We start from the raw sequence: 23,578 nt of genomic DNA, 5'->3' as shown, positions 1-23,578 counted from the left end.
CTGAGAAATTATGTATATTATTAATGCAATGGTAGTAAAAAAAATATAATCGATGAGAAACAGGGAAAAATGTATTGCTCTAAATATATATATATATATATATATATATATATATATATTTTTGAAACGATACTAGTTTGCAGTTCCCTGCTTAAATTTGCCTCTCCATTTTACTTCATGTTCATTTGTATAACTACCTCATTTAAAAACAAATTAAAGTGGACCATCCTGGTAACAGTGGACGGGTTACTAGGATGACACCATATCCAGCAATCTCATTACAAGCCACGCTGTAAAGGGGAGGATTTAGACACGCGATGGATTAGGTGTGGACCAGGCTTTTATGTCCGACGGACCCTTAGGGCATTTAGTTACGAACCTGGAAATTTTCGGTGATGAAATCCGTATGAAAAATCCGTATTCTACCATATGTTCACCTCGGCCTTTGACGTTTCTTCCGAAATAGGCTGTTAATGACCACGGAATATTTTCGTGAAATTGATTCTATTTAGATGATCTCTACAAAATAAATTTAAATTGTAGGAAATCTATTTTTCATAGGTTTTAAGACCAGTTTGTTCAATACTTTTTGAAATGTATTTTAAATTTCAGCAGACAATGATGAAGCATGCATTAAATGCATAGTAATTTGGTCACAATTAGATTATATTATGCAGTCTGTTTTAAAATCAGAGCAATCAGTACTGCACCCTATGTATATTAGTAGTAAGAATGTTTTAATTTCGTATTAATATTTATAATAATATTTATTTATGCGCTTTTATAAAACTATATTGTTTCTTCTATTCCAATTTGATTTTCATAGATTAAAACCGCTTTGTTCCTTTTTGAAACTACATGAAAGCTATTTTTGAACTGTTATCAGATGATAAAGGTGGCATACTTTTTCTTAAAATTTTCACTTTTAACCAGCGAGAGGACATCCGAGTCTCGACGGATTTAACATACACTAGATTCATGTTTATTTAATTTTGAATCGTGGTCAGATAAAGAATATACATGAGCCAGAATTTTGCACTCTTTATCAGTGAAGAAGACATATGTAGAGAATTTTTGATAGAATCAGGTATCTTCTTTATGTACCTATTTTACCCTCAACAAGATTTCACTTAATCTTTAAACTAAATAATTTATCTTCATTTTATTCTATTAGTTTTTAAAAATGACACTTTAACCCAAACGATTGGCTTATTTGAGCATTCCATATAGCAGAATTCAATTCATGTTTCCTTTGCACGGATTTTAAAATTAAATCCGGGGAGCTCAAGAATGTGAAATATATCTAATTTTGCATATTTATTTTGTTATATATTTAATCTTGAAAAATCATAAATAAATTTATAGTATTAGTAATATTAGAAGAAATTATATAGTATTTTACAGTGCAGGAAAACTTTGAGAGACATTATCCGTACATTTTTACAAAATTTAGGAAGTTCCAAGTACCTGAAATATGAGGCAATTAAATTCCTATTTTCTTTTCCTTCTGTTTTTGGTAGTGCAGGAAATGAAAACAGGGGTAAAAGGTTGCATAATTCTTTCTGCTTTTTCCGTTTTTACTGGTTAATGAAACTAATCTATCGGTGATTTCAGTGGTGAAATATATCAAACATATCACCAGATACGAGTAAAAAAAAAGTACCTAGCCAAATTTATCCTGTGAATAGAAACAGTTATAATCAAAGTAATAATAATAATATATATTCAAAGATTTTTTTATTTTGATGTTTTACTCTTCAAATATTTTATTTGTGCTTTGCTTACACATGGTACCTATTTTCTAATATTTATTTTTTCTATCTGTTCTATTTTGCAACTAAAACGAGTAAACAAATGTCATTTTTTTTTTTTTTAATTTACAGAATTAGATTTTTTTTTTTTTTTTTTTTGCACAGAATGTATTGAAGTTTTGTTGAATCTGTTATGATTTAGGCCATTATATAAAAGGAGACTAAGAGAAAGAAAAATAATGCGCAGATTAAAAAAAATCGAAGATGATCGTTATTGCACGCCCAGTTAAAAGGTTGCACGCACAGTTAAAAATTATTTTTTTTGTGATCTTTATTTTCACGTTATGAAGTATGCTTGCTCAACTGAAGATTTTTATAAATCTTATTGAAGATAATATGGATAAAATTTAATAAGAACAAACGAATATAGATATTGAGAATGTAAAAAAGGATATTGTTGATTTAATGATAATAATAATAATGAAAATATTTTTAAAGTCAATTGTGTCTTTACTTGGAAATTATTTGTGTGTACTTATGCCATTTTGAATTTTGTGAGAAATTTGTGCAAATTTAAGTTGGTAGTTCCGTTTCATATCACGAATAAATTCATAAATTCGTCCTTCCGACCTCTTGCTTGTCCAAAGTGTATATTAGTATTCTTTAGTAATAAAACTAGTTAAAATTCTTTTTAATACTTGTACCAACTTTCACAAAATAGTTTCCTTCAGATTACCAGCAACAAGAAAAATTTTGCAGGAAAAAATATATAATTTGTTATTTTGAATCGTAACGAAATTTATGGATTTCACAAGAACATGCTATGGTTATTTTGTTTTCAGAACTGAAATAAAAAGTCGTTTGATGGAAAGTTTTGGATGAACTCTTAGAAGTATGTTAAAAAGGAAGTAAACTTCAAAATGTTGTGCTTAGAGCTATATTAAGAATTACTTTGGATACCATGAATGTGCTTATTTATTTATTTCAACTTATCTTACTGTTTACGTTGTGCTGCTTTTTATAAAGCCTTTGTAAAATTCTATGTGCCACGAATCAATCCATTTTTTTCACCACTTTTAATCAGCCATACGTTGTTTTCAATTTCGTTGACTTTCGTGAAATTGGCACCTTTTTTGAGAATTTACATAGCAATATATTCAAAACAAGCTCATCGTTTTCAGATATCTTTCATAAATAAGAAAAATGCATAATTGATTCTTTTTTATAAGTATTTATTCGTAGATTTAAGGGAAGAATAGAAAAAGTTTTTATAACTTCCTTATTAATTCTTGCGTGTTGTAATTTGTTTTTCGTGTATTTTTTTACTTTGAAGGCATCAGTGAAATATATCTCCCACAAAATATGTATTTTGAATATGCAATAAAAATCCCAACGGAAGTAATAGTATATGAAAGCAATTATTTTCTCCAGCAAAAAAAAAAAAAAAAAAAAAAAAAAAACTATTTGTGAATGAAATAGTTGTCTTTAATTTAGTGAGAATTTTCTTCACCTTTTGTTTTTGAGTAAATATGCTAAGAAATCTTACTTTAGAAATCCATATATATTAGTAATAAATCTGATAATAATAAGGAGAGGACATTAGGGAGAAAATAATTAGACATTTTGAAATGAATGATTTTTTTTAGAATTTTTAAAGACCTAAGCATTTATGGAAGACGTTGATTTACTCATCTTCGGTTAAGTTTTATTACTTAGTTATGCAAAATGCAAATTTTAAAAATTATTTTGAGAGCTTTGTAAGTGTGAAATAATATCTGTAAAAAACAATAAAAGCTTTGTTTGACGACTAAAAACGCAACTTTTAAAAAAATGTGTCAACAATAATCATGCAAAAAATACAACAATTCATTTAAGCCTAAAAATGTCACAAAAACAGTATAAAAGAAATTTTTATTTTGAATGGTAAGGACAGAACTTATATATTCAACCTAGGAAACATTCGAAGTTTGAATGTTTTTCTGACATTGACTACGTTTAATTCACACTCATAAGTTTTCACAATTTTTTTCATATAAACTAACTCTATACAAGGCTCAAAAGGATACATTACTTCTTCAGATACAAAAAACGACACCATTACTCATCAAAATTTGCAAAATTATACATCACAAATACCATTAATCAGCAGATTTGATACATGATTGCAGAACTTCACCTATTACAATCATTTCATTTCAACACATATGTAATATCGACAAATAACAATATTTGAACAAACTCTCAACGTGCGGCTTTATTACAGATCTCTATGTGTGTCCTTTATATCGTGTAGTAAAATCCAATGAAATTCTAAAATGTCTTTTAAAATATATTTTTATTTTTTAATAAATGTTAAATATGAATTGTTCAGTAATTTTATAAATGAAACTTTTTAATTGCACTGATCATGATATTTTTATGGCTTTCTAATGAAATAGTCTTTAATACACAAATCTATTTCATTTGAAATTTCTTCATTCTTATTTTCAATATTAAAGGAAATCTGTTTTTTATTACTTCATATCTAGTGTTCTGAAAATTCATATGTTAAATAATTATAAGAGCCTTCATTTCTCAACACTGGGATTTAAGTTGATATAGGATGAATGAAATAATTTGTAGTGATGAGAAAAAAAAGTTCAACTGTTGAAAATATTAATTTCTCTCACTCACTTTTTTTTTATGCTGCTGAAAGTAATAGTTTCTCTAACTCTTTTCCCCCCAGCAAAATAAAGGTTGAAAACAGTCAATAGTTATTTTTCACTTCAAAGAGAATTGTAGTTTTTCAAATAAATGTATGTTAATGGCATTTTGCTTAACATGAATTTTATCTGTTAGCCCTTATAGATATTTATTTTGAATGTTAATAAAAATAAATATATGAAAAAAATACGCGGTTCTAGATGTAATGTCACTTCCTAAGCTTAGTAAGCTGATTAAATATTCTCATTTATCAAAAAAGACTTCCAATAAGAAAAGTAATGTACTTTATGCAGAATAACTATGAAAAAGTGTGGAAGCACGAAGAAAAACTCTTTTTTTTTAATGCAAAAATTAAACGGAATCATTGTGTAGATGAATATATTTTCTAGTACGTTTTAAAAAATATGATATTAAATCATATGATTCAATCTTTTACTTTTTAACTTTTCATTTAACTGTTAAATATTTTCAACGATTGATTCGCTTGTGTTTTCTGAAAATTATAAAAACGCCTGTCATTATTAACGGGAAATAATTTACTTTTCTGATATTGATGCATCTTCATTCTCAAATCATCAATTACAACGCAAATTAGTCGTGTCAATATTTATGGAAACATCAATTTTAATCTCCATTGAAGTACAATCTCCAAAGAAGATTCACAGACTTTCTCATGCAAAGGTTATATTACTTGTAATACTTTATGCAGGAAAAATTGGGATAAATTATTTATTTTTCGCTATATTTATGAAGCCTTTAATTCGTTCTTATAGGAAATTGGTATTTAAAATACGTAAAAGTAATGCAAGAGTATTACAGGTTCTCAAGAAAACTTTTAAATATTTTATTAATGAACATATAACTGTTCTATTTAACAGTTAAGGTTTAAAAGTTATAAGACAAGGATATTTGGAAAGCGTTATTTCTTTGCTACTGATGACATCAAGAATACACAATATGTTTAATTTTTTTATATGTATAATACATTGCAAAAGATAAAAATATATAATCACAGACTTATCACAGTTGCCATGAAATTAAATAAAATTGAAGATTTTAATGAACATAAATTTTGAGATTAACATTATTCTTTGCATTTAATCTAAATGTAGTCAAACTTGAATTGTTCAAAAAATCTGAATAATAGCATGCTAAATTGTTCTTTAAGTAAAAAATTTGCTCACTCAACAAGTTAATTGAGTATATCTTTCGTTGAGAATACTTTACGGCTTTTTATATACGAATATTTAAAATTCAGAAACCTTATAAAATTATATATCACATTAAGAATTTCAAGCATATTATTTCAAACTTTTAAATGTATTTTAAAATAAAAAGTGCTACATTTTTCGATTTAATTGCTGATCCAATTAAACTAATAACTTAGGATGCTATAAAACTTCTAATTTAAGAATATAAAATTCGTAAATGTCAACGAAGAAACAAATATTTTCTTTAACCGTACAAAAACATTTTACTGAAAGAAAAGATTCTCTCAATATTAAGCGAGTAATTATTCTAGGCATGAAATTATTTTTTGTTCTGGAATCCAATCAGGGAAATAAGCTTTAAATCTATGAAAATCATTCCCTTTTCAACAAAACAAGTGCCACCGGTAATCCTAAATATATAATAAATTTATAAATACATCGTAATAAAGTTTGAAGTTTGAGAAAATCTCCAGTTTGAAATTGCTCATTTTTGAGCTTGGCAATTCCTGTTTCGTCTAGATGTGCGCTTCTATTTCTCTCTCTTTATTGGTTATGATTTCAGTCCCATTGTAGAGTACGCATAGGAACCTAGCAGCCGCAACGATAAGCTCCTGTTGTTATCTGTTTGTTTTGATTCAAATCGGCCTTCTCCCATTGAAGTCTTTCCATCTCATCGAACTTGCTGGCCTAAAAAATATAGTTAAAAAACATTGATATCAGGATAAATACAGAATGATCTAAAAATATCTTCCAAAGGGGTAAAACGAACTTTTCTTTTAATCAGGGAGTAGAGATTTGGAAATGCCATGTTTAGTTAATAGAAGATCCTGTTTAATTGAGTGTATGTTACGCAAAGAGAGGATTGATCAAGTGAACCTATTTCGTGGCCGACTGTCTCAACAGGTTTATTACATTTATTTCTAGGGAAATGGCATGAGGAAAGTATCATGTTTGATTGCCTAATTGTTGAAAACAAGATTTTGAAACCAGAATCTTGCAATAGAAAATGTCTGGGACATACCTGAAACTTTCGAAAATGTATGGAAACTCAAGAATCATCAGTGTGGAACTTGTACTAGTGCCTGAACATTTTGCTCATCGTTTTCAAAAATAGTACTAAGGAAAGTTCATTATGCTAATTTTTTTCAATTCTTTTTTAATCATCGTCGCTGAAATGTGAAATTTTTAGATGCATATTCTATGGCAAGAAAGTATTTTCTGGTTGCTTATACCACTATCTTTTATTTGGTTTATGCTTTCGGAACATTTATGTAATGAATTTGAATGTGAATCAATGATACGAAATGTGACAAAACCTTACTATTATTTTCCATCTTGAATTGCTAAATATTTTTTTCAAATCAAAACAGAAATAAATAATTTCATGAGTAAATAATTTTTAGATTTTAACTAGAAGGATAATCATGATTGCCTTTTTGATATTATGTGAACATTTTTATTTCCAATAAAATACTTGTGTAATAACATTTTCAAAAATATTTTATCGATACTTCTTTCACGCTCTGAAGATATTTACATAAAAATATGAAATAGAGAAAATTTTACTTACACGTATTTCACGTTGCTCTCGTATCTTTCTTGCAAGTTCAATAAACGCTTCATGAATATTTTCATTGTTCTTACAACTGCATTCAAAGAATGGAATGTCAAACGTTTCAGCCATCTGTAATGAAGTTAAAAACAAATTTTGTACGATTAAAAAAAAGGAAGTGATTTTGTTCCTGTAAAACATTATCATATTAAAATAATTTATAAGATTTATTATATGAAAAAATTCAACTGGTTTCCGGAATTTGCATTCAAGACTTAGTATATGATTAACAAATACTGGAGTACAGAAAGGGCAGGGAAGTAGGACAAACTGCAAAGCTGCTACCAGGATCCTTTTAGTAATAGCAGCGATTATGAAACTAGTTACTAACTACAAAATAATGACATGTCAGTAAAAAGTTGCGCTGTAGTTACATTGCACAAAGTTATATGGTACAAGAAAATTATACCACATTGAGATACAAATTAAGTTGTCCACTCAAACATATAATGCTTTGTATATTTAAAAACAGCAAATTCGTATTCTGGTATTATATGAAAATAAAATAAACTAATAGTAATAATGCCATATAAAATTTATGTTACTTTCCCTAACTTTTCACAGCAAATGCTTTAATAAAATCCTTATAATTTGGTTTCTTGGCTAGTTATGATTCTATAGATAAAATTTTCAAAATTTAAAATTGTTCTTAACTAATGCTTGATTTTAAATAATATTTTAAGGTATTTTATAATTTAAAAGCTTATATGCATAATTTCGGGAGGAAAAACATAATGTTTTTAAATTAGTTGATGGCGAAATGATTCATTTTAAAACTTTGCGAGATCATGGAAAACTAGTGGAGTCTTAACTCGCCTTTAAAGTCAATAAAATTTAATCTTCTATAATTTTTAGATTAATATTTCTTTATATCCAAAATTACAGAATAGACAGAAACTGTAAAAATCAGATTTAAATTTAGACATTGTGTAAAATCTGATTTTACACCAGGTGAAGCTTGTTAATTCATTTTAGCTTTTATAATATTTTGGCAAAAATTACCTTTTGCCCTTTTTCGTAATCGACAACTCTCATATGCGTAGCGTCACATTTGTTGCCAACTAGTACTTTGACGACATCCTGAGATGCATTCTGTAAAAATAAATATATATTTATGTAAAAACCGAGAATTCAATAAAGTTTAATCATGCTGTTAAGAAGAGGACTTACTTCTTCAACATTCCTGAACCAATAAGTCAGATGATTAAAGGAATCCATGTTCGTTACATCGTACATAACGAGTATCCCCTGTAATTAAAAGACAGAATAAAATTAGTGATTATATATACACAAAATAATTCTTAGAGTTGGGGAGTCCAGATTGTCAATAAAAAATTTTATTTTTATTTCTCAATTCCTTTTTAAACAGTCTAAGAACTATTGTACTACAGTAGTTCCCATAATTCTGATATTCATTGTAATCTCCTGTTTAACTTATATAAACTAATAATACAATCGATAACCAGCAGAAGTTGTCTCTATGAAACTTTCTCGCATACTTTCCAATTAAGATCTTATCCCCTCTCACCGTATATAATTATGGACCAGGGGTGCTTTGGTGCACAAATGTCTTTCATGGCATCATTGGACGATAGTTACAAAATATAGATGTTTTGTGTGTATCTATCAAAATAATCTTGAATTTATCATGCGAATATGTATTTTTAATGCTTTTATACCGACCGAATGATGTCAAAATTTGACATGGAACTGCAGTTGTAGTCGCAAGATCATATATCGATTTTAATTGGTTCCTTCCGTTTATAAGTTATTTCGTTTACATGCATGCAATAGTGCAGAAAGACTGGTGGTCAACCTTTCACAGACTTGGTCCACAATTTGATACGAATCTATATTTCAGATGCTAAACCTGTGTATCGCATTTTATCTACCTAGCTCTTTGCGTTTTGGAGTTACCGAGTTCACTTGTAATCAAACAGCCAGACAGACAGTCAGACATTCTGAGAATAGATTTTATTGAAAATTAGATAGAAATCTTTTGTAAGTTTTGTCGTGAATCCGTATACCGAATTTAATCTATCTCATTTAAAGCATTTTGAATGATCGTCTTTACAGATAGACAAACACACACAATGCCAAAAAGGAATTTGTTGAACTCAGAGAGATCTGAAACGTGGACATCCGTCAAACTCTCGAGTTCGAAAGTGTTTGACGATTACAATGCTTTCTCTATATTTTACATATTAGAAAGTAAAAATGAAATGATACCGTGCTGAACTTATGTAAATAATTTTTTTTAAACATGGCTTGATTTTTATATGTAGTTCTGCTTTAACTTATGAGTTCTGAGATCCTATAATTTTCCCAATGCCTCTTAAAATTTTATGACTGTGACTACTGCTGTCAAGAGATAAACTATCAAAAGTGTTAACATTACAAGTCCCATAAAGTAGCTGATTTAGAAAAAAAAAAATTCCCCAGCTGCGAATCATTTTATTGGAGCATTCTCTCTCTCTCACTCACACACATATATACATTGAGTAAATTAAGGTTTAGCACTTTTTTTTTTTGCTACATTTTATTTTAATTTTCTTCCTCTTCCTAAATATAATTTTTTTCGGTCTCAGCCTTCTTTTAATAAATATTGGGATTTTAAATTAATTAATTTCCAAATGAATTTCGAAAGGCGCTTGTCCTCTTTTATCTATCAATCTAATCCAAAAGTAGTATTTTATTTTTATATTAATAGAATACTTGTTTTTGAGTTTGATTTTAATAATTACATTTCTTGAATTTCTCATTCCTTTTTCATTCTTCACACTTTCAAAGGTTGCATATTGTATAATTTGAGAATAGTCGTTTTGAAGAGATAAAATAAACATTTAAATAAAAAAACGGATTTTATTTAGTATCAATTTAATTTAAATGCAAAATATAAATACTGACCAAAAATAATAATAATAAAAAACAACATTTTAAGTAAATCTGAACAAAAATTTAACATTATTATATTACGTTTTATAATCTCTGTAGATTAATCCGTTCGTGTTTCCTCTAATAAGCTTCTAGAAGTTAATTTTTCTTAGATTAGAAATTATTTAAAAGCAAATAAATTCCACAAGGGAAGAACACGGATATGGAAATTGAGTTCGGGATGAGATTCAGTATAATGTTAGTATACCTCTAGTATGTTCATTCAATAAAATATTAAAGCTCGACAGACCGTGAATTCCGATGAAATAGTCTTCAAACTTCTGGCATGGCTTTCATATCGGCACAGACGGCTAGTTTTGTAACGAGCCGTCTGTGTTCGGCACCCTAACGGCGTGGTTTTCAAGGTCGATTTGTAAGATGGAGGTTTGGTTTCGGTCCTGAATGCTTTTTTTGTTTCTTTGCTTTTAATTTTTTGCAAAATTATTCAAATTAAATGGGCAATTTACAAATACTCTCATCAAATACTTTTCATTTTTATGCAAAAATAAATGTTAATTCTTCTCATACTTGTATTATAATTTATATTTTAAAAGAAAAATAATTTTAAATATAATTTTAATAGTTATATGCAATTTAAAATGCTACTATTATCTTAAAATATTTAAAATTTTTGATTTTAATAACGACCAAATATTTGTTCTAACTCAGTGAAATTGTATTTATATCGGAAATAAAAGACATTAGCTGATAATTTTTTAAAGATGTATTATTAATTAATGGTAATTTATGAAAGACATCTTCGTTACTAACAATCGAAAAGAAATAGTAGAAAGCTGATGTTAATTTACTGAAGGCATAGGCAGATGATCCAAAAATTTTAAGACGATGCGATGTTTTTGGTAATATGCCCAACTTTCTAACGAAAGACAAATATTTTAAATTTTTTTTAAAGTAAATTTGTTTGTTTTTCAATAGATCGCTTAAAGAAATCTTCCTCTTGTGAACAATCATCATTTATCAACTATTTAAGATAACAAAATGTATCTTTTTTCCAATGTTGTCACGATAATTACCATTCTGGTTCTTGTAAGTAAATTGAAAATCAATGAATATAGAATAAATTTCTAGGTATATTGAATGAATTTTTTTATAATATAAGTAATTATGTTCAATACTTATCACCATTTAAGTCACATTTACAATAATTTTTCTGTTTAAACATTAAATTATAATTCAAGTATCATTTGAATGAACACTTATTTTTCAATAAAAAGGTTTAATATATTAATTAAAACTACTTATAAGTTGTTAATTTAATTTAAATAATTTTGAAATAAAAAAATCGAATCTATATTTATAATTATTTTTCTTCTAAAAATTAAATAATAATTCAAGTATTAGAAGAATAAACAGTTATTTTTGCATAAAAAATGAAAAACATTTTAATAAAAACTGTTTGAAAATTGTAAATACGAATAATAACTTAATACGAATAATCTTAAAAAGAATTGGAGAAAAAAAGAAAAGAAAAGAAACCGCAACCAAGGCAGAATTCTGACCTCTCGCATGCGAGGTAATTACCCTGACGACCACGCCATTGAAGTACGGTGGCAGGAATATAAGTGACTAGATATAAGTTGAGCAACAAAATAAAGATTATTTACTCGGAATTAGCTGGCTCTTGCGCTTTAATATTTTAATGAATAAGTATCCTTAAAGATATGATAACTGATTCTCATCATATGAATAATAATCATGTCTTTTAAAACCCCTAAATGTTTCTTTGTAAGCAACGGAAAATTATTATTTCATTTTTTTAATGGGAAAAATACTTTCAGACTTTTTTCATTTATTTAAGAAGGACAATTTAAATATAGTAGCCTATAGTAATTCTCAATAGATTCATTCGACTAGATACCTTAATCTGCTTTCTGGGGGGAAAAAAACGCATCTTCTGTAGACCATAAAGCATTAAAAATTGAAATCTATTAGTCCATAGCAATCAAACCGTTTTAATAAAGCTTAATAAATGGTTTGCAGACAAAACAATATTAAGTATTCAAACGGTGAAGTTCTGACGGTTTGAGGTCACTGTCTGAGGCTACCCTCTGAATAATTGACGAGGCGGGAATCCATGACACCATGATAAGTATGGTATGATGGAATCAAAGGTTAAAGTTATTATGTGTGAAATTAAAATCGTTGTACCGGAGGATACTCAATCATTATAGCAATAATAACGCTATAAATATTTAAACTGATAGATTGTTATATGAGTCGGATTATTTTCCTGTTAAAAACTACAAATTTGTAAATGAAATTATTTGTAATATAACAGATATTGTTATTTTATGTGAAGATTTTCAGCATTATTTAATAAACATGACTTTATTTGAAACGATTTTGGAAATAGCATTTGAGAGAACAGCGACAGTAAAATTTTAATATGCTTATATAAATATAAACCGGTTGCCTCTTTGGGTTATTAATATAATTTTAAAGTCAAATAGAAAAGAAAAACAGAATGAAAAAACAAGGAGACTGTTAATTAAGTTAAAAACCGTTTAAATTTCGAATAAAAGCTGATTTTTTTTTAATATGGTAATATGCAAGGAGTTTGAGCGGAAAGGTTCTTAATTACTATTGTAAGAGGTATTACAATCTACGTCTTTATAACTTGGAATATGCGAGAATAGTTTTAGTTATTTTGATTTTGGATGATTAGAGTATAGTTAAAATTATATATATTTATTATTATAAAAATTCCGAAAACCCGAATAGTAGTAATAATAAGTACGAAATAAATAAATAAAAATAAAAAGCAGGTTATTAGTATTCGTAGCGTCGATTATTCTTACAGGTTAAATCAAAAATTTCTTGTAAACTTTGCAAATCAAATAATTGGGAGGATGGAAAGAAAACTGAATAAAATACACACACACACATAAAAGACTAAAATTTCATTGTTTTATATTAATTTCAATTTTTTAAAATTAAAAATAACATACTTTTGAAATTCTTTGACATTTATTAAATCCAATAACCAAGTCAGATGTATTCCCCTTCAAACTGATCAAAATGACACTATATATGAGGCAATAGTCATCTATTAGGATCGTGTAAAATAATCTCCGGGGGGGGGTGCATCACAAAATCTTTATCTATACAAATTTCTACAATATTATGAGTAGCTTGTAGTCAAAATTATTGCTGAAAAGTATTCCTAATTCAACAAATATTTTGCTGAAATTTATTAAATAGTATAAAACGAAATGCTGAAATTTATTAAATAGTTAATTTTTTTTATATAATGTCCCTTATGCTTTATTGCTCATATTGTTTTTTTCCATAGGTTTGGAATCGCAGAAATTGCTTTCATAGAAATTGGTATTTTAAACTTTTATTAGTTGTTTGAATTTTCCATCCATGATCCCACCCCTTCTATTTTAAACTGATGTTAATTTACACCATTATTTATTTATACCAATAGGCGTTTACTCAAAATGTAATGAGACCTTTTAAAACTTTTGTTTGCTGTTTGAGTGCTCAAATAGAAAAAAAAAAAAAAAAAAAAAAAACTGAATGAAGCCCATTTTGAAATTATTTATATATTTTTACAGCATTCCATTTTATCTTTATATTTTTTTTACCTCGTCTTTTATTATTAAACTTTTACCACTAAATGTAATGCAAGCGGATAGTTCAGTGTTAATTAAGCATTAACACAATTGCAACTACGTTGAATTAATAATATCGAAACAAAAATAAGACACGTAAAAGATGAGCAAAAGGAATAGGAATGCTATTCTTTTCGGTTGTCCAATGACATATCGTCTACTTACAAATATTGACTTCTTGTCCAAAAGAGACACGTTCGTGTAAAGACGGTAAAAATGAGACAACATAGATCGATACCGTATCAAATCAACATTAAGTGGAAAAGGCTTCGAGCAAAACACAGTACTTTCATTTATTACATCCAACAGAAATGTTTATTTCGTTTCTATCCCGCACATTATTGTTCTCTTTATTCTGCTTCTCCCGTATATTGCAGAACCCCTACTGAGTTGGATACGGAAGCAAGCATTATTAAGTCTCTCGCGAACGAAAGAAAATAGTAAGAAAATGTCATATATCCTAAATATAATGCTGATAAAGGAGAAATAAAATGAAACAGAGCATAGGAGAGTAAAAGCGGTGAACCATTAATGGATTTTCTAATTTTGGATAGATTGTGGTTTCATTAGAGATTACAGCATACTCACATAAAGATCTGAAGGAAAATATTATCCATGTAATGATATTAATTCTCTTTTCTTCGTTTGTTACCTTATGGAGCAAAACTGTGAAGCGTGAACAAAAGTGACTGCTTTTAAATAAAGTATTTTACACCGTTGAAATTTAATACTTTTTCATAAAATAATGAAATTTAGAGAAAAATGATGAAGATTTGCTTTTCAGGAAATGAAACAGACGGGAAAAAGAATATATGAGGTCCAGCAACTTAATTTTGAGGTTTACAATATAAACCCAGTTTTAAAAATGAATATTTTATTCATATTAAAATATTGTCAATGAAAGCTAAATTCAAAGGCATTGAACATTTATAAAGTGAAAAAAAATTAATTTAGTTCCCTTTATACTCAATATAAGTCATGTAGAACTAGAATGATTAGAGAAGTTTATTACTTTATTGAAACACTCTGCGAAAGGTTTATTATTAACTCTGCGCAAGCAGATAAACATTTATTATGAAGCGGTGTTAAATGGATGAAATCAGAACTTTTATTAATTAAAAGGTTATTCGTAGAAAATGAAAGATTTTGTATTTCTCAAGTTTTTAAAATAATATGTTTTCTTAAACTTTCATTTATTTTAGACGATTTTGTAATTACCAAAGTAAGATGTATGTGAAATTCTCTTCTTCAATAAAAAGAGATATAAATATTACAAAAATATTTTTTATTTCATTAATTTATAATTCAATAGAGTATAATAAATTATTTTTAACTCTTTTTTTCGAATACAAGTGAATTCCTGCTCTTCTGCTTTGGAAAATCAATCTCATTACGTTCCATGAAAGAAAGGAAATCAAAAATACTTTTAGGAGTCGTAAAGCAGTTAAAATTGCACTTTTACTGTTTCCAATGTATTTATATTATCGATTAAATGCTGAATTTTTTTAACCCCCGTAAAATTATTTTTTACGAATTCACGCATCATCTATTATTTTAAACTTCATGATATGAGCTGTTAGCTAATAATGGAATTCAATACAACAAAAATTTATGTATTTTATTTGAAAGAAGCAGTTAATTTTACACAGCGCAGTGATTTATATTCGCAAAACAATTATTTTGCTTCCCCCCTTCAATTATGTAAAATAATTAACGCTTACTATATTTCTGCTTTAAAGAAAGAATTTTTTTTGTCAAAAATTTACAATAGCACACTCAAGGATTTTTGTTTAATTAATTTTAATTAAAGAATAGGATTCGAAATTAAATTTCTGTTTATTCGAATTCGTTTGAAATCGTATTTATCTTTATTCCTTACATTCATTAAGCTATATTTATAAAAATTCTATTGTAAAACTCGTTCAGTGAAGGGGTGAAAATGATTAATTAATTACTGACATTTTAGCGGATTTTTTTATTTTTCAAAATTTTTTAAGGTTTATTTCAGAATATTCCCACATTTCTTTTTTTAAATGCTCATGCCTCAGGAGTTTTAATTTAAGTAATATCCAAGTCACATTATATACATGAGTGTTATATTGAGAACGGCCTTCGTAAGTTTGAAATGTGTTCAGATAACGAGAGAGATACGTGGATCTCCGCACCATCTTCATCGATCTGAGCTAGCCAGAAATAAGAGATTTGGCCCCAATGAATGCGGCATGTGCCAGTTTAAGGAATGTTTATTGGTGAAATAAGGTTTCAAGCCAATAATCTTCTGCAATCGAAATCGATATCTTACTATACTACGTCATCGTGACCCTGTATGAATGGACAACTGTTGCCATTGTCATTTAGAAAATTGCAAATTTATGTAAAGGCATATTTGATAGTGCTTATATGACATCAACTTTTTTTAATCATTAAATTCACCCATTTATTAATTGAAATTCTTTGAAAAATAGACATTATTGTAACTCCTGGAGGCTTTTTTTATAAACTGATTACAAACTAAACAATTTTTAATATGATAGGAAAAATACTAATAAATTTCTTCGCTTAATTATATAAATTTATTCATATTAATTCTTATGATTAAAAAAGTTGCATTAAATCTGCTTAATGATACTAGAATATTTTTAGGTATTTTGCTTGAATACTAATTAGATATTTTGAACTTTCTTTACCAGACTTTTGCTTTCTTTTAATAGCGAGATTTTAGCAAAGTTAAATATATAAAATTTTAACATCTGGGAACTATTTTAATTATGTCATTCCTTTTTTTAAACTTAAAATTATTATCCTCATCTCAATCATATACTTTGTTGTTAAACAATAAAGCTTTTCATATAAATAAAAGCTTGTTTTTTTTGTTGTGCAACTCTAGAATAAAACGTATTGAAGTAAAATAATATACATTGATAACGTTGACCCTACGTTTTAGAATAATTGACTGCTAGACCGGGGATGTGTGGCTTCAAGATCCAATGCTGCGAAAGATTCATTTATCAAATACTTCGCCGTAATTCTGCGGGGACTTATTAGATTTGTTGAAGACGAATGTAGTTTCATCTCAAGTGGTGCAGAAATTTGAAGAGTAGTGGGCCAATTTAATTGGCATCATTAGAATCAAATTTTGGAGTAATTTTGATATTTACCCCAAAATAGTCTTCGTTCAGATTCTAAACATCTCATCCTCATATAATAAGCATTTTCTTACCTGAGGTTGAAATTCTTTTTCAAGCAACTTGATAAGTAGATTGAAGCTTTAAATTATCCGTTCACTTTTTTTATATCATTAACTATGATTAAAAATTTTTTTCTAATATATACTAGAGTACAAAATGCTTTTTAAAGCATTGAAGTTAGATAAAAATTTAGGTCTTCATTTTAATCTTTTTGATTGGAAAAGATCGATAGATTGTGCTCTGATTCAAGATACTCAAAAGGTTGGTTGCTATGGAGATAGTATAAGATAATCATTCGGGAATTAGAACCAATCATTGTAAAAGAAGTAAACTATAATAACAATGAAGAGATAAATTTTATTAGCTACATTTATACATTAAAAGCTATATTTGCATTATCTTAACAGGTTCAGACAAAAATAAAAGAAGTTTTGAGCTTAACTAGCAAAGCAAATTAGTTTTATTATCCAGTAATTCATATGAAAACAATAATTTTAAATTTGTAAGGCACTTCACAAATTTATTAGATCTATACTGTAATTTAGTGTAAATTAAGTTTCTATAAGTGTTTATATTAATCCAAGACATGTAGGTTATTTTATTTTGTAAACAACTTGAATTGTGAATTTAAAACTAAATAAACAAGCAAACACATTACAATACAAGAGAAAAATTCTTACCATTGCTCCTCGGTAATAAGCGGTTGTTAAAGTTCGAAATCTTTCTTGGCCAGCTGTATCCCTATATGAAGAAGAAAATGCGGATATCAATAATTTTTTTAAATAGACATCATCATACACTAGATAAAGTGAAACTGAAAGATTAAAACTCAGTTGTAGTGAAGAAACTTAAGTGTATATTGTAGAATTTTTTTTAAAAAAGTAGTTAATTTTATTAGAATCCTCATTCTAACGGCTTCCTGCGCTTAAAGAAAGGCAAAAATTGCTTCCCCGAATAATTGTTGAATAATTCTAAAGTTATTTGATAAATCCTATTTAAAATCACTTAAATCAGCCATTTTCAATCTTGGAAGATCTTGATTTTAAGAATATAAAACATATCCAATATAAAATATGTTGGTAATTATCTGCTTCATTAGAAATATTAAAAAAAATTTGCCTCTTCACTTAGATATTGATATTTACAAATTATTAAAAATGAATATTGATGTATCGTTTATATTGATTTTTATTCTGATCCTTTTGCTAAAAAGATAGAAATTTTATTTTTCAAGGAACAAGAAGTTTATAGGATGTAAATTAAATAATATATGAGATTTCTTTTAAAAGATTCGTCTTCAAGTTTGAAATAAAGAGTGTGTTCATCTATCTCCATTTAAGATATACGTTTTGTACGTATTATTTCTAATCTTATTGCAACAGGCGAATGTTTTTTTCTGTTCTTTTCACATCTCTTGTTTTGAATCGTTTTTAATATTAGTGAGATTAGACGAATAATCCGATGCAGAATCCTTTTCTCATAAATTCCTGCCAATTATTGAATTCATTTTCTTGTCTACGTTTATATGTGCTACTCTTATAGGCCATCAAGTGCATGAACCCATGGTACATCTCTATTTTAATTCTGAATGATATTTTCCCGGATAAAGATCTTATATAAATATCTGAATAAAGGAAAATATTGAAAAATGGAAATTGTACATATTCTTTGATCCTTTCATATACACACATATTTATACTTTATGCATAGATGCCCACAAACTTAAATAAGTGTCTTAGTATTTTGATAAACTATAGGAGATCAGACCAGCATAAAAGATGAAGAAGTAAATAACACCGATATTTTTACAAGCTTTAAGAGAGTTGGATCCATACCCCTAATAAAGGACGGTCTGTTTTCTTTGTCCTTGTTTTTATCGACAGAGAGCAAGAATAACCACTCTGATTAGGGGAAGAAAAAAAAATCCAATTGTTTTGCCCTTGTTTCTTATTTTTGGAGCCAAAAAAGAATCCGAGGTAGAGATTGGATAAATATTATTGTTGCTTTCTCACAATATTGACGGCATAAATCCCACGTCATTTATTTCTCCAATTTTCTAAAAAGAAAGAGAGTACTTTTGTACCTTGCCAGTCGAATAGCATAATTCTTTCATAGATTCCTTGTTACTGAAAATTGAGAAGTTTGGCACAGTGTACTTCATTATCAAATGTTAGTTTAAACCTTAAGACATCAAATTTAGGTCCAGTTACTGAATAAAGAATGGTATTAAAATAAACCGTTTTAACGTCATATTTCTCATTCTGATATATATTTTAATAAAATGATTCATGACTAATGCGATATATTTCGAAAAGAGGCATATTAAGTGCATTCAAATTGCAAATTTGCAATAATTAAGATTGAATATTTTTTATTAATTTTATTTTATGGCATTTGAACATTTTGGGGTTTTTAAAAACATGTAAGAAATGTGATGAATACAATTGATTCACGACGCAGTTAATAAATGCAATGACTAAAGAATGCAGTTGATTCATATGACGTCACTATAATTTGAAGATGTAACTAAAAAGGCCTTCTAACTTTGAGTTTCACGTAATGTTGCTCAATTACGTCACGTTCTTTTTCGTATTACAAGATGCGCAATGGATTTCGAAATTAAAAGAGCTTGGAATATTTGATGTGAGTATAAATTGATTCATCGTGATGTGCAGTGTAATGATATATCTTCTAATTTTGATGTAACTTTTTTTCTTATTTAAATGTATATTGAAACTTTGAAAATATGAAAAAAAAAATCAACTGAAATTGCGATTTTTAAATTTTATTATTTTATACAAAGTACATTTTAATTTTAAAAAAATCATATTGTACCCTATCTCTTCTGATTTTCAACGGCTGTAAAGAAATAGAACCTTTTATTAACTTTATTATTATTTCAATTATTTTGAAATGTTTTAAGTGCATCAAACTTTCAGTCATAAAACTGAAACCTTTTTCATACTTAAACTGAATGACTTTTATATAAATAAATTATTTATGAAAGTTTATTTTTAATATAGCACCCTTATAGATGTTAACTCTCACGGTTTTTTGAAATTTTTAAAAGAAAGTTAACAGTTTCCTGTTTGACGAAACAATTATAATCTGAGTGGTATTTGATATACATATCCAGTAGTAAACTAAAATACATATAAGAAATCATTGGAAAAATATGTTTTAAGGAGAAAATAGGAACTGAAGCCCTACAATATTAAGGTATATATATATACATACATACATATAAGGTATATATATACAGGTAGAAATTTTATATGTTTCTTACTAAAAAGTTAAAAAGCTATTAATACATTTTGCAACATATTTTACGGCACAAGAATGATGGGACAAAATTTTGGTCAAACCTTCAAGGATATAGTTCCAAAAATGTTTAAATAAATTCTCAGAAAACTTTTTGAAAAAGTTGCTAGGTTAAGCTGTAAACACTGAACAGTGATTTATTTATGTATCATTATCATGTATGCTTTTTTTGAATAAATTAAAAGTTTCTAATAAATTTAATTTATTACAATGTTTTTGACCTTGGAAATTTTTTAGGTAAAAATTTTACGAAGGCTGATCCAAAAAAAATTTTTACAAGGCAAAGGAAAAATGCTTCATCAACAAAAGACACAGGATACAAATAGTAATTAAGAGACATATGTGGCGGTCACTTCTCTACATAATCACCAAACTTGTTGAGGCATTTATTACTCCCTTGGACCAATTTGTTTAACCGGTCTTGGTAATAATCAGGTCCCTGGCTATTGAGCCAGTTCTCGGCATTTTTTGAATATCACCATAAGACATAAACCTTGTTTCGCATAAGTGTTTCTTCAATGCCTGGAAAAGGAAGTAGTCACTGGGAGCCAAATCGGGCATGTATGGGGGGATGGCTCCAGACTTCCCACCTAAACGTTTCCAGCAATCTCTCTGCCCGCTTCAAAAGAATGACACCTTTCGCCACATGTTGTCTACTCATTAATTCGCCTCCGTACACTTCAGCGATTTGTTTGTGAATATCCGATGGGGACATATTCTTGGCATATAGAAATCGTATCACGACTCACACCTCTGTGCGAGACCACTTCTCTAGACGTCTTGCCATTACTGTCGCTGTTTCAGGTCTCAGTACTAATACTATCTGCTCGAACGACCGGTCTAAGTCAACTAGGTCCATCTGTCTCCATTCTGGGTAACAATATTCCCATCCACAATTTCTGCTTTCCAAATGCTGCTGCTTGTAATTTTTTTTTAGATCACCCTTCGTATTTAAGCATCTGATGTTTTTAATTTATAAAATTAAAAATTAAGTTCTAAATTATTTTCCTAATTTTTTTTTTTTTTTTGCATTCCTTATATTTATTTATACAAATTAAAGACACTTTTATTACAGAGAAATTCTTATAGATTAAAATTAAGTATTAAATTTCTACAAATTAGAAATAAATTAAGGAATATTAAAGCAGTTTTAGTCCTATAGCTCATAATATAAATCCCAAATTGTTTGAAAAATTATATATTTTTTATATTTTATACACTCATTTTATTGCAGGTACTTTAAATAATGATCGTGTGTCATTTAACCAAGCTTAAGCGAGTAATTCCCGAGTGTACTTTTAGATGTTGAAGAATAGTTTTAAAGCAGTTTACATGACTATTCTAAGTGCCATTTTCTATGCTTAAAATAGTTATTGCACAGAAAATTGCAGTTTCGAATATCCGTTTCATTATATCGTCACAAAATGTGTTTTTAACGTTCTCTTAACATTCCCTTATCCACAAATCTCATTAATAACCCAAGACGCGCCATTACTTTTCAGACAGCCTAATATTACCCCTAGAACTCATTAGGTTATAGCAAATTAAAAAAATGGCGCATGTACTTTTAATTTATTGTCCTATTCATTTTTTATGCTCTTGGATTTTGCGAAAAAGACTTGTAAGATTACTTACAGTATTTCTTTGCATAGGAATTCTTACTTGCTCCTTTTCTGTTTTAAAAATTGTATTGAAAAAGCTGAGTAAACTCCTTCCCCCGTCGTTGAGTTTTAAGATTTTTTTGTGCTTCTGATAATTTTGTCCATTTATTTGTTTCAACAAAAATTATCTATGGTTACAAATGGTTATTGGTTACATTCATAATAACTAAACTAAATGCTTTGCCAGACAAAGCTAATGATATTATCCTTGTTTCAAAATTAAGAACTTATTACAGCCTAGAAAAATTAAGTTTGAGTCGCGAATAAAAAAAACTATCTTTCTTTTATTTCTTTTTCATTTTTATATAAAACCCCTTTTAGCTTGACCCGTTGACTCCACTCATAAGAGTTAATTTTCCCTTTTCTTCATTATGATATTGAGATAGGGGCCATCACAACAAGTATTAAAACATAATAGTCTTATTCAAGCGTTAATATAAGGTCAACCTACCGATTAAATTCTATCTCTATTTTTTATCCCGGATATTCTGGTTTCCCCTTTGAAAATGAATATTTCTGTATAAGAGTAAAAAGAGAATAAGAATTGCTTTTCTCTTTTTGATTCCCTAATTTTAGATCATTGAGTATCACCCACTAAAACTACTATTTAGCTACCTGTTTTTTAAACGTACACAAGCAATTTACATTTTTATAAATTTATTTTAGTATTAGAGCTTATTATAATACTTTGAATCTCATTTTATTATATTCATATCCGAATGTTTTATATACAAACATAACTACATTGCTATTTGAGTTATTTTTGTGGATCATCTAATTTTACATAATATTTTTACAAGTATAACTCTTTATTATCTTTTTATACTTTTAGTCTCCTCGTTGAAATTTATTTTTATATTAATATAAATATAAAGGAAAACTTAAGTATCACTTTTAATTTACATTTAAATTTTAACCACTTACTTGGGCATTACTGTAAGGTAGGTTTGGGCATCGAAGGGCCCCGACGCACTTTCACGTTTTGAGCTGGGGGAAAGTTGTAATAATATCTCTTATTCTAATTTAAATCTTAATTAATTTCCTACTTTTATTATCCGAAATTAGCCCATAATACTTTATTCTAAAATTTTCTCTTATTTCCGAAGCTTTTTTATTTAATTATTTCTAATGGACCGATTCTTTAATTCTAAATCTGGAATTGAACGGACATAAATTCTTTACGCCTACACTTTCCTACCTTCCATTCCTCCCTTCCAACGCCTCGACATGCACTAGAAGTTCATATAATAATCTCTCGGTATATATATGTAAATAAAATATTTTATACATTATATATAGACGTTTATAGACTGAGGCCGTTATTTATCAACGATAACGAAATAAAATAGGCAAATGACGTAACACCAAGTGAGAGAGAAGGGAAACTTACTTCGGCTATTGGAACTCGACTATACAGATATTCTGTGTGAGACAAGCTTCATAAAAGAGAGTCCTTTTCAAGGAAATGACGTACTCCTCACAATACATAGGAGCAAAATGCCCCCACTTGAAATGGTGCGGAAATAATCTGATCGGAGAACCTCAGACTGAAGCTCATC

General features: G+C 27.9%; 1 protein-coding gene across 1 annotated transcript in view; it reads right to left on the bottom strand.

The window, feature by feature from the left end:
• Positions 1–3,680: 3,680 nt before the first annotated feature.
• Positions 3,681–23,578, bottom strand: part of LOC129960265 (uncharacterized) — a 60,511-nt gene continuing 40,613 nt past the window's right edge. Inside the window, exons 3-7 of the mRNA XM_056073553.1 lie at positions 17,718–17,778; positions 8,448–8,525; positions 8,280–8,369; positions 7,236–7,349; positions 3,681–6,352 (exon numbers count right to left, since the gene is read on the bottom strand). Coding sequence (XP_055929528.1) covers positions 6,254–6,352; positions 7,236–7,349; positions 8,280–8,369; positions 8,448–8,525; positions 17,718–17,778 — 442 coding nt within the window. The 3' untranslated portion in view covers positions 3,681–6,253. The remainder of the gene's footprint in view (positions 6,353–7,235; positions 7,350–8,279; positions 8,370–8,447; positions 8,526–17,717; positions 17,779–23,578) is intronic.

This window comes from Argiope bruennichi, chromosome X2 (genome assembly GCF_947563725.1).
Source record: "Argiope bruennichi chromosome X2, qqArgBrue1.1, whole genome shotgun sequence".
NCBI lineage: Eukaryota > Metazoa > Arthropoda > Arachnida > Araneae > Araneidae > Argiope > Argiope bruennichi.
Note: the sequence above shows the minus strand (reverse complement) of the source record. Positions and strands in the feature narration are given on the sequence as shown.